This window comes from Cervus canadensis, chromosome 5 (assembly GCF_019320065.1).
Source record: "Cervus canadensis isolate Bull #8, Minnesota chromosome 5, ASM1932006v1, whole genome shotgun sequence".
NCBI classification, from domain to species: domain Eukaryota; kingdom Metazoa; phylum Chordata; class Mammalia; order Artiodactyla; family Cervidae; genus Cervus; species Cervus canadensis.
Window position 1 is genome coordinate 68,166,161 of NC_057390.1, and position 16,627 is coordinate 68,182,787.

Consider the following 16,627-nt stretch of genomic DNA (forward strand, 5'->3'; position numbering starts at 1 on the left):
TGGACTCTAATCCTATGTATTCAATTTCTTTTGGTAAGAATGCTTCCGCTTAGTAAGATATAGGCAAATAAGATTTGACTGGTTTTTATATAGTATTTACAGTCAAATTAAATTGCAGAGTTTCTCAGTCCAGCAATTATTGCTTAAAATTCAATGTAACTGTTTCTTTAAAATTTGTTTTTTTATGGTGAAAAAGTTAAAATATATGTGAGTATATCATGGTAAACCCATATATACTAGCTTCAACAATTATCAACACTTGGCCAATCTAGTTTCACTTATACCCTTGAATTATTTTGAAATGAAGCCAAGACATTATATCATTTCACTCAGAATGTACTTGTTTTTTGATGTGAGATGTTATATATATTTTAAGAATTATGTCTTTGCATGGTGTATATATATATTAGCTGCATGGCAGCTAATCTGTGGTCAGATTTATTCTCAGCCTTTTGTAACTAATCACTTATTAATTTAGTGAGTAATCTCTCAGACTTTTTTCTCTTCTGTATAGATGTATGAATATAAACACACATAGAATTATATTTTATTTCTTTTGTTTAAAAAAAGAGGGGGATCTTACCACAGACTTTACTATAATACTTTTTTTAACTTATAAATTATAGAAGCCTTTCTATGACAAAACAGAGATCTGCTTCATTTTTTTGAGTAGTAGCAGGGAGTATTTGTCATAATTTTTTATCTAGTCTGATAGATACTTAGTTTCTTTTGTTTTTTTCTGTTATAAGCAGAGCTCATTGAACACTACTGTACCTTATCTTTGCAGGCCTGGGTATGTGTGTGTAGGACAGGTTTAGAAAAGGAATTGCTAGATCGAGGCTCTTTTGCAATAAAATGGAACTTTTATAAGAAAAATGACTCTGTCCAGTTGTTCCATCCTGCCTGACAGCTGGCTCTAACCTGCGCTCAGAGCTGCTGGGTGCAGAATTGAGGATCGGATAGGGTGAACAATGGTGTTTCAACTCTATGCCTGCGGAAAATAGGGAACAACATATTTGTTTTGAAAACCTAAGAACTAAATGAGTGTTTTAGAATGCTGGGCAATGATGGCCTTTATGCATAATTGACATCTCTGAGACCTTGCTGAGGTGGGAAAACCAATGAGAGAGATTTTTGCCAGGATCCAAAGTCCAACAGAAAGCAGACAAGATGGGTGGACAGGCGGGGGTATGAGGCTATGGCTAAAGGACAATATAATAACAGTAATAATCCTTTACTTTTGTACAACAATTTACAGTTTACACAGGGCTTTTACATCCATTTTCTAATTTAAGCTTCGCAATAGCCCTGTGCAAAAATATGAGCAGCCAAAAATATACCATAGAATTTCTGTGGGTGGACATTCTAGATTCTAAAATAATGAAAATGTGGGAATAGCGTTGGCCTACAAACCGCTGGTCAACATCCACCGACCAAACCAAAATGTTGAGTAAGACCAAAGAAGGTGCAGCCATACACCAGCTCGCTTCCCCAGGCAGGAGTGGACGTACGGATACACATCTTCCCCAGTAACGTGGATGGATCAGCACCAAACTAACCATGGGAGAGCCACTTGCAGAACTTGTTACTGTGCACACTCACTGACCTCACCCCCGGAGATTCTGATTCAGTGGGTTTGAGGTGGAGCCTAGAAATCGGGCATTTTATAAGCTCTCCCAGTGAGGCTGATATGCAGCCAAGTTTGTGAACCACTGTTCTAGAAGAGTCTCTGAGGACTGCAGCTAGAGTAGTTTACTCTGCGGGTTTATAGTAAATTAGAGTGACTAAACACATAAGTCAGTGGACGTGGGTAAGGAAAAGACGACCAACCAAGAAAACAACACAACACTGTAAAGCAACTATCCTCCAATTAAAAATAAGTTTAAAAAAAAGACCGACCAATCTAGTCAGGTATTCTGGTGTATACATGAGTGTTTTCACAGAAGGAGAACTTCCTGTGAATGTAATTTTTAAATACTTTTTTTAAATGTTTACAGAGTTCCACAACAAAGACTACTGTTAAATACTGTACACTGGCATGGAGGGGCTTGTGTTGCTATGGACAGAGTCCTGTCCCAGAGAGGCAACCACTTGAGAGATGACTAAACCCTAGACTTCAAACTAGAGGACCCTGGGTAGAGACCCTGCTTAACCATCTCCCAGTGTGTGTCCTCAGGCTGACTTCATCTCTCTGAGGCTCACTTTCCTCCTCTGAAAAATGTACTTCTTCTGACACTGTGATCGCTGTGATATTCTCATTTTTCCTCTTTCTGCTGTCCCCATCCATTCTCCTCTTATAGTCTCCTATTCTGAGCTAGCTCTCAGCCTCTGATTGAATTTCTCCTCCTTTATCAATCTTTACCTTATGTTCCCAGATTGCCCGTAGAAGCTAAGATTGTAAGCTTTTGTGTGAATGTGCATGGTTGCATATGTGAAATATATTCATAAGGTATTTTAAAAAATAGGTGCTCAAAACATGCTTATGTACATGACCCTTCTCCTTACTATCCTTACCAGGAAATTTTTGAGCTCTTCATTGTTTCTTTTCTATCATGTCTTTATTTTTTTCCTAGAAAATGGATTTATGAACTAGCCTTGCAACTAAGTGCTTAAAGTAATCTTCAAAAATGTTCACCAGCCTGCATGTTCACATTTACACGTGTGCTTTCATGTCACATCATTCAAATTCTTCTTTAATGTTCTTCTTGCTCTTTGCCAAAACTTTGTTACCACATTAGTTGTAAATACTGATGCTTGTCCTTGGGGCTGAAATGTTGTAAAGTAAAAAGCAGACCAAATGGACATAAGAAGGAATTGATACTAGGCTATCACGGAGATTGAGATTCCAAACTTTTCTACATCTATAACTAAGCTGATTTTTTAATCTGCTGGGGAAAATGGTTGTACATGGGGGTTTCCCTTACTGAATGTTCACAAATGCACCATGTTAAAAACAATAACCACAGAACTCCCTTTTCACTCCTTTGTAGTGAAAACATTGTTCAATCCAGCGCCTGCCATTGCTGACCTGGACCCCGAATTCTACACCCTCTCAGATGTGTTCTGCTGCAATGAAAGTGAGGTAAGGATAGAAGGTTGTGCTCATTCCTTAAGAGACCAAAAGACTTTCATGTATGTGGATAAAGCAAAGAATCCAGGACTAACCACATGAAATTTATTGCATATGAATTCTTGGGCATAATGAAAACAGATTTTTTTTGGTTGACTGGGATGTAGAAAAAAGGAAAGTAGTGAGTCCTAGAAGAAAAAGGATTCCCTGAGTCATACCCATGTTCTGTTTTCTTATTTAATCATTCCATAATCTATGGACTAATTACCATTAGAACTGCCAGAGAGAGCAAACAAAAATATGACACCCAGTTAAACTTGAATTTCAGATAAACAAGAAATAATATACTAAACATACTATAAAATTATTTGTTGTTTACCTGAAATTCAAGTTTAACTGTGAGTCCTATATTTTATCAAGCAGTGCTATTAATAATTAACATATAACCCTGGAGCATCTGCTACCTTTTGTTGTGAAGACCCTGTAACTGCACTGGTAGACAGACACAGGCTCTCCATTGATGCCATGGGAAGCCCTTGGTGGCCACTCTATTGGGAAACCACCCTCTCAGTCTGTCTGAGGGTCATAATGTATATATCTGCATAAAATGTCTATATAGATTCATATCATGCCACTCATTCTGAAGTATTTTAGGGAAAAAATTTCCATGTTTTCCCTTTTATCGACCAGACAGTGTTAGACCAGCACTCATCCCACCATTGCGAGGCAAGACGTATCATACAATGCAACATACAGAGAAAGACAGTTTATAATTAATAAACTATAAAAGTAGTTTTCCACTTGGTACAAAGGCCAAATGAAGGTTTTTAGGATTTCCTGATCTGCCTTTTGGTTAAGTTCATCTCTCAGAACATAAAGGAAACCAAGAAAGAGGACTGCCACAAGGAGGATAATTTTAAGAAGCCACAATAGGTTATGCAATATTTTTGAGCAACCATCACAGCCAAGCATTGTGCGGGGAGAAAGAAACTGTGGGAGATAGTGGCCATTTCACAATAAGATGTTAGACTACCCTCAACTGCCAAACTGGTTTAGATTTCCCTGTTAGACACTTAGAGAGCATCACTGTTTATACTTCAAACACTCATCACAGCTCGGATTGCTTATTCAATACCTCCATCTTCTCCTGGAAGGGCATGGACATCTCTTATTCACTGTTGTATCCCAATGGCTATCATTGCTGCATAATCAATTACCCCCAAATCCAGTGGCTTACAACAACAGTAACTATTTATGGTCCATCATGGTTTCTGTGCATCAGGAATTGAGACAGGACACAGCATGGTTCGTTTCTCCTCTGCGATATCTGGGGGTCTCAGCTAGAAGACTCAAAGACTGAGGGCTGGAATCATCTAAAGCTTCTTTCACTCACATGCTGGCTGTTGGCCAGAACACTTACACTTGGCTTCTCCTTGTGGCCTGGGCTTCCTCACAATATGGAAGTTAGGTTCTCACTAGATCCAATCTCCTAAGGAAAGGTGAGGAGAGAGCGCGAGAGCCTGGCAGAAGACATGGTAGCTTTATGTGACTTTTGTAAGTCACACAGCATCTCTTCTAGCCCATTCTAATGATTGACATAGGAAAGTACACCCTGGTACCCTCTCAATGGAAGACTGTCATTGTCACAGTGTGAAAAGAGCATGTACAATGTGATAATATATTGATAGTTATCTTTGGAAATTATCACCTTTTATATTATATTTGGAACATAGTTGGCACCTAGTAAATCCTTATTGAATGAATGAACAAATAAATTGAACTCTGGTCTTTAAGGAAACTGACCTCAAAAACTTAATGGAATAAAAAAAAATTTTAAACTTAACATTCTCATGGATGACTTCTAATCATGATAACAATGTAAATTCATGCTCTAAGATATGCCTTGTGCACCACACACAAACCACTGATTCATAAATATAAAAAGACAATGAAAACATACTTACAAGCTCAAAAACAAGATAAATAACTCTACAGATCAGAAATGGAACAGAATCACAAAGCATTTAGCCCTGGGTATGCTGTACTCCAGCCCCAGAAGCTGGCATTGGTTGCTGGATGGGTAATGGGCACTGAAAGAGTGCCACTCATGGGAGCATGGAGCAGTGCCCATGGCTGGAAACCAGAAGGCTGGGCTAAGGCTTCCCTGCTAAGGAAAAAGAGTGGTGGAAGATGCTATGCCGAGAACATATAGAAGGCTCCCAACATGTGGAGATAGGAGAACAGAGAAACTGCCTCAGATTCAGAAAGAAAACCAAGCCAACTGATGACGTAGAGACTGGACAGGTGGTACAGTATGGCTAAGAACCCCAGAAGAGGAACTCCCTGTTGTCAATGTAACATGTCGCTCTGGTTTAGAGACCCCTGGGGACCTAGTGAATGCAGCCATTAAATCACTAGAAAGGCAGGGATAAACCTGGTGCGAGTGAAATCTGCAGACTCTCCACCTCACTGAGAGCAGTGAGCCTGCAGATGAAGAAATGTACTGCTGCGAGAGATCCAGCAGAATCAACAGTCTGAAGAGGAATTTGCCCAAGATGAAATTCAAATAATAAAACAATGCAAAAAAGACTTTAAAATAAGTATGATCAAGATTCTCATTCAATGGGAAAAAAAAAAAAAGATTCTCATTCATTAAAAAAGGAGAACACAGGAAGCTCAACCTGGCTCTCTATGACAGCCTAGAAAGGTGGGGTGGAAGGGAGGTTCAAGAGGGAGGGAACATAATGTATACTTAGAGCTGATTCACACTGTTGTTGGCAGAAAGCAGCACAGCACTATAAAGCAATCATCCTCCAATTAAAAATTTTTTAAAAAGAAGAAATTGTGAAAGAAAAACAGAATTGAACCGATGGTATGTGAATATGAAAACCAACCAATCAGAAGTCTTGAAAATGAAAAAATAGTCATTGAAAAAAATTTTTAAACACTCACAGAAAGATAAACATTAAACTGGGATGAAGAATTTGCAAACTAAAAGAAAATCTTGATCAGTTCACCTGGAGGAAGAAAACTCAATTCTCCTAGAAAATAGTACAGAAAGAAAAATAGTTAACTATTAAAGAGGAAATTAGAGAAATGAAGGACAGCTTGAGAGGCTTCAACATGTGTCAAACTGGACTGAAGGAAGATGAGAATGGAACTGAAGATAAACTCTATTAGAGGAAAAACTGTAGGGTGTTTTCTAGAATTGAGAAAAGACATGAGCCCTCAAAACATCAAAAGTGTATTAACAGCACCATATAAAATAAATAAATATAACTTTCTACTAATGTACATTTTAGTGAAACTGTATAAAATCAAGGGGTTTAATAAAGATAAAAATATTTTTAAACAGCTAGAGGAAAAAAGATTACATATAAATATCAAGAATATCTGATACGTCATTGCTTGTAAAGGGGGAAAATGGAAAAAAATCAAAGTGTCCATGAAAAAGAGAAGAGATTTTGTTTAAACTGTAGCATATTTGCAGTATGGAATACAGAGCAGTTTTTTTTTAAGCTATACATATCAACACAAATTTTAAAATGTTAAGAGGAAACGTACATTGCTAAATAATATATGTGGAAGATATCATTTAACTTTTTTAAAGAAAAATATTAGAAGCAAATAAAGTACAATAAAGTAAAATTTATTAAAGGTAGGTGGTAAGTACATGAGTGTTTATGCATTATTTTTCATGTTCAAGATTTTTCCATTAAAGAACAGCTGTTTAAAAGGTTTTTAAAAACCATAAGAAGTCAATGTTTCTGAAAATGAACCATCCAGCTCAACGTACATAAGTGATCCCAGTAATGAAGGTCAATGCAAACCTTCTTTTATATAAAAAGAAAAAAGAAAGTGGTCTCACAGTATAACCAACTCAGACTGAAAGGGTCTATGGAAAAGATCGGGTTGCAGGGTACATGGTGAGGTTAGTGAAACCCATGCTCCTGGGAAAACTGACACCAAGAATGAGCAGACACGGAGATGACTTATAGGCAACAAGAAGGGTTAATCTAGGCATGTTTGGAGCAAGTACAGGAAGGGACAAACCCACTCTTAAGATAGCATATGATTAAACTGTAACAGAAAAGACAGAATCTGGTTATAAACGTTTTAAGTCAAAAAGCATCACATGATTCACCTAGTCCAGTGTATATTCAGCTGCTTATCTCAAAACCATAAAGGTTCCCTGGAGATGCTGGCTGGGTACCTAGCGGGCAGGGAAGCAGGACTGCAGCCCTTCACCCCTACTTCAGCTAGAGACTTGTTTATATTCTGGGAGAAGCTACTGATCCTGTCCAAGCCCAACATTTTACAGATTTTTTGTGACTTGGAGAAGTTTCCAGAGTGAGTGAGCAGTGGAGGTCTCTGAATGTCAGCACATTGCTTTTTCTGCTATATATCAGAGTCTCTCCTGCTCTGCTTCCATCTTCTCAAGCAAAACAAACAGAAGAAATGAATGGTCTGCAAACTAGCAATATGAAAAAGGCATTATGGCCCAAGAGAGGACTAAAAGGATTTAGGTGTGAAAGTTATGGGTATGATTTACATCAAAAATCACTGGCAGTGGCCCCTTGCTTCCTTCTTTTCCTCCCTTCCCCCTTCCCTTCTTTCTTTTGTGAAATTCTCTTTGCTTCCCCTAACTATTATGGAAATCATCATAAATAAGGAAAAGCTGAATGGGCAATGAATACTCATATCCTCTCTACCTAAGCAGTTGTTACCATTTTGCTGCATTGGCTTCCCCTCTCCCCTGTGTGTATTTATTTTTGTTTTGGTTGAATTATTTGAGAGTAAGCTGCAGACATGATCCCTCAACCCTGAACACTTCCGCTTACATCTCCTAAGAGGAACCACAATACCATTATCACATCTAGGAAAATTATCAGTAATTCTATACTATCATCTAATATTCAGGCCACATTCCAATTTTCCCAGTTGTCCCAGGAACATCTTTTATAGCTTTTTTGTTGTCACTGTTATTATTTCATTTATTTTCCTGAGCCAGTATCCACCAATGTTTGCCATGGCCTTGGTTGTTATGAAAAAGAAGGGAGACATCTCCTAGAAAAACAGATCTAATCTAGAAGTGGACCCAGTCACTTATTCTCAACAGTTTCTTTTCTCTTTTGTGTATTTCAGGCTGAGATTCTGACCGGCCTTGAGGTCGGCAGCCCCACAGAAGCTGGGAAGGCTGCGTTGGTGCTCCTGGAAAGAGGCTGCCAGGTCGTAATCATCACCTTAGGTGCTGAAGGATGTGTGATGCTGTCACAGACAGAACCTGTCCCAAAGCACATTCCCACGGAGAAAGTCAAGGCCGTGGATACTACGGTAGGTTTTTCAATTTCAGAATCCTTTTGGCCTTTGAAAATCATCATTTAGTAACTAAGATACTGCACCTGAATTTTTGGATCATGTGGTAGAGGCTCTAAGAGGTAATATGTTGGAAGAGAAGAACAATCAATCAGGCTGGAGAACTGTATCTTAACCCTCTCTAGCCCACTGTGGGACTTTATACAAGTCCCCTTAGCCTCTCTGAATCAGTTTCCTCCATAAAACTGGAATCAGTAAAATTATACCCATATTACCTTTATTCATTCATTCATTAAATAAGCCTTGATTGAATGCCTGCTATATGCCAGTCATGTGTTAGGTGCATATGTATAGTGATGTACAAGACAAAGTCTCTGCCCTCATGGGCCGAGATTTTTAAACAATAAGCACACTGCTAGATCTTACAAGCCTCTTGCCTAGAATGAAATAGCAAAGAGCACTAGTTACTATTATATTTTATATATATATATACTAGATAATATATATTTAATTTATTGTATTATATATTGTACATTTTATTATATTTAGACAGTATGTTTGTTTATTTCATTGCTTAGGAAAGACTATAAAATGTGGCTTATTTATCAAAAAAGAAGCCTATGGGCATTTGATAAAGTTTTAGACACAAATATACATTGAAATACATAAGTGCAAGGAGTACTTCTTCTTACATGAAATTACTTCTTACATAAAATTACATCCTGAATGCTTTTTAAAATGTGCTTTATTAGGAATTTGATAAACTATACTTGGCAGTGTTATTCTCATCATATTTACTTATTTCTGAAACCACTAGTTTTTCTGCTTTGTCAAGAAAGACAGTAACTTGATTTGAAAGACTCCTTATTATTTCTGAACTCAGTCCTCCATTAGACTAAAACTATTCCAGGTCCTGAACTAGAGCAGAAGAGTTTGTTCTCTTTTGCTGAAAATAAAACGAAGGGTCCTTGTGAAGCTGTCGGACCTCTGTGGCTGCCGAGAAGTGGCTCAGCCTCTGCTCAACATCTGTGTCAGTCACAACTCCTTTTGCTCATGAGTACCAACCAGAAACACAACTCAAATGACTTAACCCAGAACAAGGGATGTACCTGGTGCACATAAGTAGAACGTTCGAAGGTACGGGAGAATGCAGAGACTAAACCGTGTCCTCAGGACTCACTTGTTCACCCTCGCCCTGTCAGCACTGCTTGCCTTGTGGTGGGCTTTGAGCTCAGACTGGCACCCTCCGGGTGGTAGCCCCTGGCAGCCCCCTTCCCACACTGTGTCTCACATCATGATCCCATCCTCGATGTCAAATAGAAATCAAAGAGCTCTTTTCAGAGGATGGGAAGTGGATATTGATCAGAGAAAGCCACCTGTGCCCACCACAGAACATTCATGTGGAAATGCACTGCTTGGGTATAGGACTGATTGGAGAAACTAGCCTTGGAAATGTTCAAATTGGAATCAATAGTAATAATGCTGAGTTATTTCATGTTGAAGGACTGGCTTTCACAGATCAGGATGGATTATAACTTTGAGCATCTTACATACAGCCGTGTGCACCAAGGAGGTTTTCACACTTCATTGATACTGTCTTGTGCCTTTTCATTTGGTTTCTGAGCTCCTGCAGTTAATTTTTAAGGTTCAGGAAAGGTGAGAGACAGTGATGGGATCAGAAAGGAGAGAGAAGATGGGATCAGGAAGATCAGGGTGTTAGATCAGGATTGACAAGTTTTTTCTGTGAAGGGCCAGAGTTTTAGGCTTTATATGCCATATGCATCCATGCTGTGTTACAACCACTCAGCACTATCATGGTAACATGAAAGTATCCATAAACAACTTTGTATGCTCTTAAAATTAAGTTAGTATTAATCTAAACTAGGTTAAGTTAAGGTGTTAATTGGAATCACCAACTAATTACAATTACTAAGAATAACAAAAGAAAAAATCAAGATAGTTAAAATGGTACACTAGAAAATATCTATTAAACACAAAGGAAGACAGTTAATGGAGGGACAGAAGAATAAAGATACTGAAAGATATGCTGTTGTAAACTGGGATAAAACTAAGACTGAGGAAGATGTAGGATCCAGGAAACAGGTGATGCAACTTGGTACTGAAGAATTTATTTGCAGGGCAGCAATGGAGAAACAGACATAGAGAACAGACTTATGAACATGGAGAGAGGGGAAGAGAGGGTGAGATGTATGGAGAGAGTAACATGGAAACTTACATTACCATATGTAAAATAGAGAGCCAACAGGAATTTGCTGTATGCCTCAGAAAACTCAAACAGGGGCTCTGTATCAATCTAGAGGGGTGGGATGGGGAGGGAGGTGGAAGGCAGTTTCAAAAGGGAGGGGATATACCTATGGCTGACTCATGTTGAGGTTTGACAGAAAACAACAAAATTCTGTAAAGCAATTATCCTTCAATTAAAAAAACAATCTAATTAAAAAAAGAGAGAGAGAGAGAAGTCAGTGACAATGAAGGAAAGTTCCAGGACAATAGCTATGCAGAAACCCCATCCTCAGTCAGTCCAGATTAGAGCAGGAGCTTGGCAGCCTCTTCCATTCCAGAAGGAATGTCTTCCAGAAACAAAAAAGAAAAAAGAAAAAGAAAGAAATAGTGGAACATCCAGCTATCCCATGTATTTGAATATGCCCAGAGATTTTTAGCTCTCTTGCAGAATTTGAGGGTGAAACAATAATTAATTAACCAAACATGGAGATTATAATCATATCATGAAAATGGAAAGATAAAGTGAGTGTGTATTTGCGTGCATATCAGGGAAGATAAGAGAACTAAATGCTCATCTTCCTTAGCTAGAATTCAACTGATAATATCTAAAACAGATTAAAAAAAAACAGTATAAACACTCCAAGAAATAGAAGATAAAAACAGAGGAAAGCAATAAAAGAATTTAAAGTATTTGCTTCATAGAAATGGGAGTGGAATGGGGCATTTACACTTTAAGCTTTGTCTTTTAGTGTACATCCACTATGTATATGGATGGCTTGGATTTTTTTTTAATGGCAAAACACAATGAGGTACCATTTCACACTCACTAGGATGGCCATAATCAAAAACAGATAATAGCAACTGTGGACTAAGATGTGAGAAATCAGAAGCCTCAAACATTGCTGACAGGAATGCAAGATGATGTAGCCACTTTGGAAAACTCTATGGAAGTGCTTCAGAAAGTTAAATTTAGAATTACAACAGACTCAGCAATTCTCCTTCCAGGTATATAGCCAAAAGAGATAAAAATTTATATTACACAGAACCTTATCCACAAGTGTTCACACAGCATTATTCATAACAGACCAAAATTGGAAACAAACCAAATTTCATCAACTGATATAAATGGATAAACAAATTGTGGTAGACACATATGATAGGATATTGTTCAGCCAAAGAAAGGAATCCTGATACATGCTATGGCATGGATAAACATCTGAAACGTTATAGTAAGTGAAAGAAGGTAGGCATAATAGGCTACATATTGTAGCCTTCATATAAATTCACTTCAATTTATATGAGATATCCAGAGTACATTTATCTATTGAAACAGAAAGTGGATTGACAGTTACCAGAGGGTGGAGAAAGGAGAGAAAGGGGAGTGACTGCTATTGGGTATAGGGGTTCCTCTTGGGGGTGATAAAAATGTCCTGGAACTAGATAGTGCTGATGGTTGCACAACCATGTGGATATGCTCAAAATCACTGAATTCTGCACTTTTTAAGGGTGAATTTCATGGTATGTGTATTTCTCTCTCAATTGAGAAAACAAAGAACAGACAAAAATAACAAAAAGCCACTTCACTAATGGATACTCTTGTAATAAAGAATCTTTCACTTAATTGCTCTACTAAATCTACTGAATGGGCACTCAACATCCCTCTCCCCAACCCTGAGCAACGGAGGTACCACAGGAAACAAGGGTAGTTATTTTCTGGGCGTAGAATCTCCCTCAAGCTTTTGTACGCTGTCTTTCTCCTCTCATCCAGCACTCTCATTATTAAAACGCTTGCTTGTTCTGCACTCAACTGTTGAGCTTCTTCATAAGCCTCGTAAAGAGGAGCTAATTCACCTGGTGAGGTGAGGAACTCCTAGGGAGGCATTTTCTTCTGAACAAATGGGCTCCTTCACTTTCCTGTCAGGAAGGTATTACTGGCTCTCAGGTGGTTTATAACCTTCTCTCTTTTCTCCTCCTCCTCATCCACTACACCTTAGCAAAAAATCCTGCTGTGCAACCTAAATATAGCCACCTTTTTTATTTTCCAGTCATATCTCAGTAAAGCTTGGGGGGAATTCAGTACATCAGGAATGGCATGGATGGTGGAAACCCCTTTAGTTAGTAGGCACGTTGTCCAGTGGAGCCAGCCAGCCCTAGAAGGAGCCATCGCCCCCTCTACACCAGGCCTCTGCAGGCTGCTATGTTCGGTTTTGCCTCAGTGTTAATAGTTGGATGTATCGCTTCTATTTTTAATCTGTTTTTCCTGTTGTACTAGAGTGAGAGGGTGGCAATAGCTGCAGATGTCCTCAGCTCAGTTTGGAAGACATGACAGATGTGTCTCGTTTCCCATCTCTGCACTCATGTCCTCGCTCAGGTCCTTCCAACCTGAAGGTCAGGGGCTTGCTTTCTTGTGTTCATGACGGCACTGAACATTCGCCGCACTGTCAGAGTTAGACACAGATAAGCATGGTGATACTGTCGGATTATTGTGACCGTCTGTCGACTCTGTAAAATTCTTGATTTACAAGTTTCCACGTGTAAATGGTTAAGTCCTAGAAGCTATATTGACACTCTTAATTTCAAGAATTCAGCCCAAAGGCTAAATCTGTCTTCTCAATAATCACTCACTTTGTAATAAATCATCATAATTCAGGGTATATAAGTAAGCTGAGAAAAATCAGAAGCCAGTGAGATGAGGGATTCCTCTTCCCTATTTTTAATTCCTCTTTCTTTCTATCCATTTGAGTCCTGTAGTATTCACGGTTGTTGATGAGGCATTAGACAGCATCAGCCCAACTAGGATATCCCCAAGGGACAATACAGGGCTGGAGAATCAGCTCCAAACTGGAGACTGTACCAGTAGGAAGTGGAACTGTTTCTGTTAAAGTTGATCTGGAAGCCAGCTCATGAGGGTAGGGAGGTTGTTGGGGCTGGTGAGCTACCCACAGCTTTCTAAGGTAACCTCCTTGGTATATTGCCCTCACCCTGGGGTCTGGCCTTCAGCCATCCAAGCACAGGCTTATTCAGCTCTCAAGCATAGGTTCCCATTGACCCACTTCTGAGATATCATCCAGAATGGTAGTTCAGTCTTTGATAATCCAACAATGGAAAGATCATTATTTCCATCTTGGTGTGACCTTGCCCCCAACCTCCACCCACTTCCCATCCCCAGCCACCTGGCCATTTGTCAGATATAATTCAGTTCAGTCACTCAGTCGTGTCCGACTCTTTGCGACCCCGTGAATCGCAACACGCCAAGCCTCCCTGTCCATCACCAACTCCCGGAGTTTACTCAAACTCATGTCCATCGAGTTGGTGATGCCATCCAGCCATCTCATCCTCTGCCATCCCCTTCTCCTCCTGCCCTCAATCCCTCCCAGCATCAGGGTCTTTTCCAATGAGTCAACTCTTCGCATGAGGTGGCCAAAGTATTGGAGTTTCAGCTTCAACATCAGTCCGTCCAATGAACACCCAGGACTGATCTCCTTTAGGATGGACTGGTTGGATCTCCTTGCAGTCCAAGGGACTCTCAAGAGTCTTCTCCAACACCACAGTTCAAAAGCATCAACTTTTCGGCACTCAGCTTTCTTGACAGTCCAACTCTCACATCCATACATTAGGACCACTGAATTTAGGTGCTATCAAGAGGTGTTTCTCAACTCCAGCAGATTTAGGTACTGTTTCCTCCAGAGCCACAGTCTTCCTGAGAGGACTGGGGACTCACCAGGTCTCATGTGGCCCCGCCAGTGGTAGTTTTTGTGATACTCCTTAAACTGTGTTTCCCTAGCAAACCTTTCTTTCTCCCGCCTCCTTCTTTCTGATCAACATGTACATTCTTTGCACTTGTTAATAACTGGTAGAGTTTCTGAGGGGTCTTTGAAGCTTAGTAGCCATTTTGTCCTTCAATAGAGACTTTGCACATTTCTGTCCAGAAACTTCTGTTATAGCCAAAATGTTTGCGTGCCCCTCACTGTTGATTGCCAATACTTCAGAAAGGGTTGGGCCATAAAATATGGTAGGTAATGAATGAATGACATCCTGAATGACAGGATCTTGGGTGCTAAAGAGGTAACTATAAAATAATAAGGCTAACTTTAACTATCAATTTATTATTTAAGAAGTGACTGTTGTTTCTTTCAAATTTTGACCTTAGGAGAATTACATCTATGTTGATACTGCCAATACTCAGAGTACCTTGGGAAATGCTCTTTTAGAATTTCCTTGAGAGCCTTTATCACCTTTGCCCCCTCAATCACACTATTTTTTTTCCACTTTCTGAAATTAATACATGCTTAGTGTTCAAGAGGAGAAAAGAACAAACAACATAGAAAGGTATAAAAAAGAAAGTCTGATATTCATGATCCTACCACTTAGATGTAATCACTGTTAACATTTTAGTATAAATCCATCCAGATATTTCTATGCATAATTTTGAATATCTGTTAACAGCAAATGTGAATGTGTTATTATGGGATGGCTCTACAACTCAAAAAAATCAAACATTTCTTTAGAATAATGTAAATAGGCAATTCACTTAAGAAGACATATAAAAGATAAAGAAATTAGACACTGTTCAACCCCACAAGAAATCAGGAATATGCAAATCAAAATAATAGTGAGATTCCCTTCACTGCCCATTAGGTCACAAAAAATAAAAAATAGCTAATGTCAAAATCCAAATAAATTGGAAAACACATGCTCTCATGTAATTCTGGTGGGAGTATAAATTCACAGAATGTTTTTGGAAGGCAATTTGACAATAGCAATTTTTAAAACATGTTTTGCCTTTAACCCAGTATATTTCCTTCTAAGAATCTGTCCTACAGAATTGATCACATATATAAATATTTGTCCTAGAATGTTTATTTTAGCTTTGTTTGTTATAACCAAAAAATTGACTAGACAGGTCTACATAATCATAAGTAGAAGAAGGGCAAATGGTATAGTATGGTGCCATTGATTTAAAAATAACTCTAGCTATCCGTAAGTATAATTTAAAAGAAATATAAAAATAAAAAAGATAAAACACCAAACTGTTTTCCATTACTCATGGAAAAGGGAATAAACTGGAGGATAGGAAAGTGTTATAAACGAGGACTTCTGTGTTCTGCTCCACATCCTTCTTACTTGTTTGCATTTTTCCATAAACCTGTATTTTTAATGTATTACTTTGAAATTTGGAGTAAATACGACTTTCAGACATAGCAAAAAAACTATCTGGAGCCACATCTAGCAAGTAAGATAGGTAATATTTCTCAAAGCGCAAACTGGGCATTGTTCTCACAAAGGGACCACAGTTCACTCCCAGTCTCACAAGGAACCTCTCATGCATTCCCAAGTCTCTATATGTGTAGGTTGAGTAGCCGTTTGATTTCGGATGACCTCTGAATGGACAGTCCTGATTATATATGGACACGTAGATTTGCATGTCCTTCAGATCCATCGTACTTGAGCCTCCATAAATCTGGATATTTCACTACACACTTTTGACAGGTTTTTCCTTAATCTTTCTAAAGAAACAATTTCCCTCAAAAACATGTTATTTTATACAGTTTCCTTTGGAAATATCAGAATAAATGTCAGAGCTGCACTGTGTCTGTTTGTCACTCAAATGCACAGCAGATATTCAGAGAAACTTCACTCATGTTCAGGTTTTCTTTCTGAATGAGTCTGCTTATATATCTCAGTTTAACTCTTTAACCCTCATTCTCACAATTGATAGCAGAATGAATGATCCAGACTTTGGCTTTACCACATCTCTTGATCTTTGGCTAATGGATAACCTGGAGGAGCTGTAAAAGGGGCTAGGCCATAGGAGATGCCTTAGGTTGAGGTACTTACTAGTTCATGGACTTCACTGTTCATGTACCTCCTATTTGGAACAGACCTGAGGGACTTCCCTGGTGGTCCAATGGTTAAGACTCCACACTTTCAGTGCAAGGGGCACTGGTTCAAACCTCTCGTTGGGGAACTAAGATCCCACATGCCGCCATGGTAGGG

At 38.8% G+C, this 16,627-nt stretch overlaps 1 protein-coding gene across 3 annotated transcripts in view; it reads left to right on the plus strand.

The window, feature by feature from the left end:
* RBKS (ribokinase) overlaps positions 1-16,627 on the plus strand; it is a 128,346-nt gene that overhangs the window by 51,848 nt on the left and 59,871 nt on the right. For all 3 annotated transcript variants that reach the window (XM_043469052.1, XM_043469054.1, XM_043469053.1), the window contains exons 6-7: positions 2,991-3,082; positions 8,216-8,404. In XM_043469052.1, coding sequence (XP_043324987.1) covers positions 2,991-3,082; positions 8,216-8,404 — 281 coding nt within the window. The remainder of the gene's footprint in view (positions 1-2,990; positions 3,083-8,215; positions 8,405-16,627) is intronic.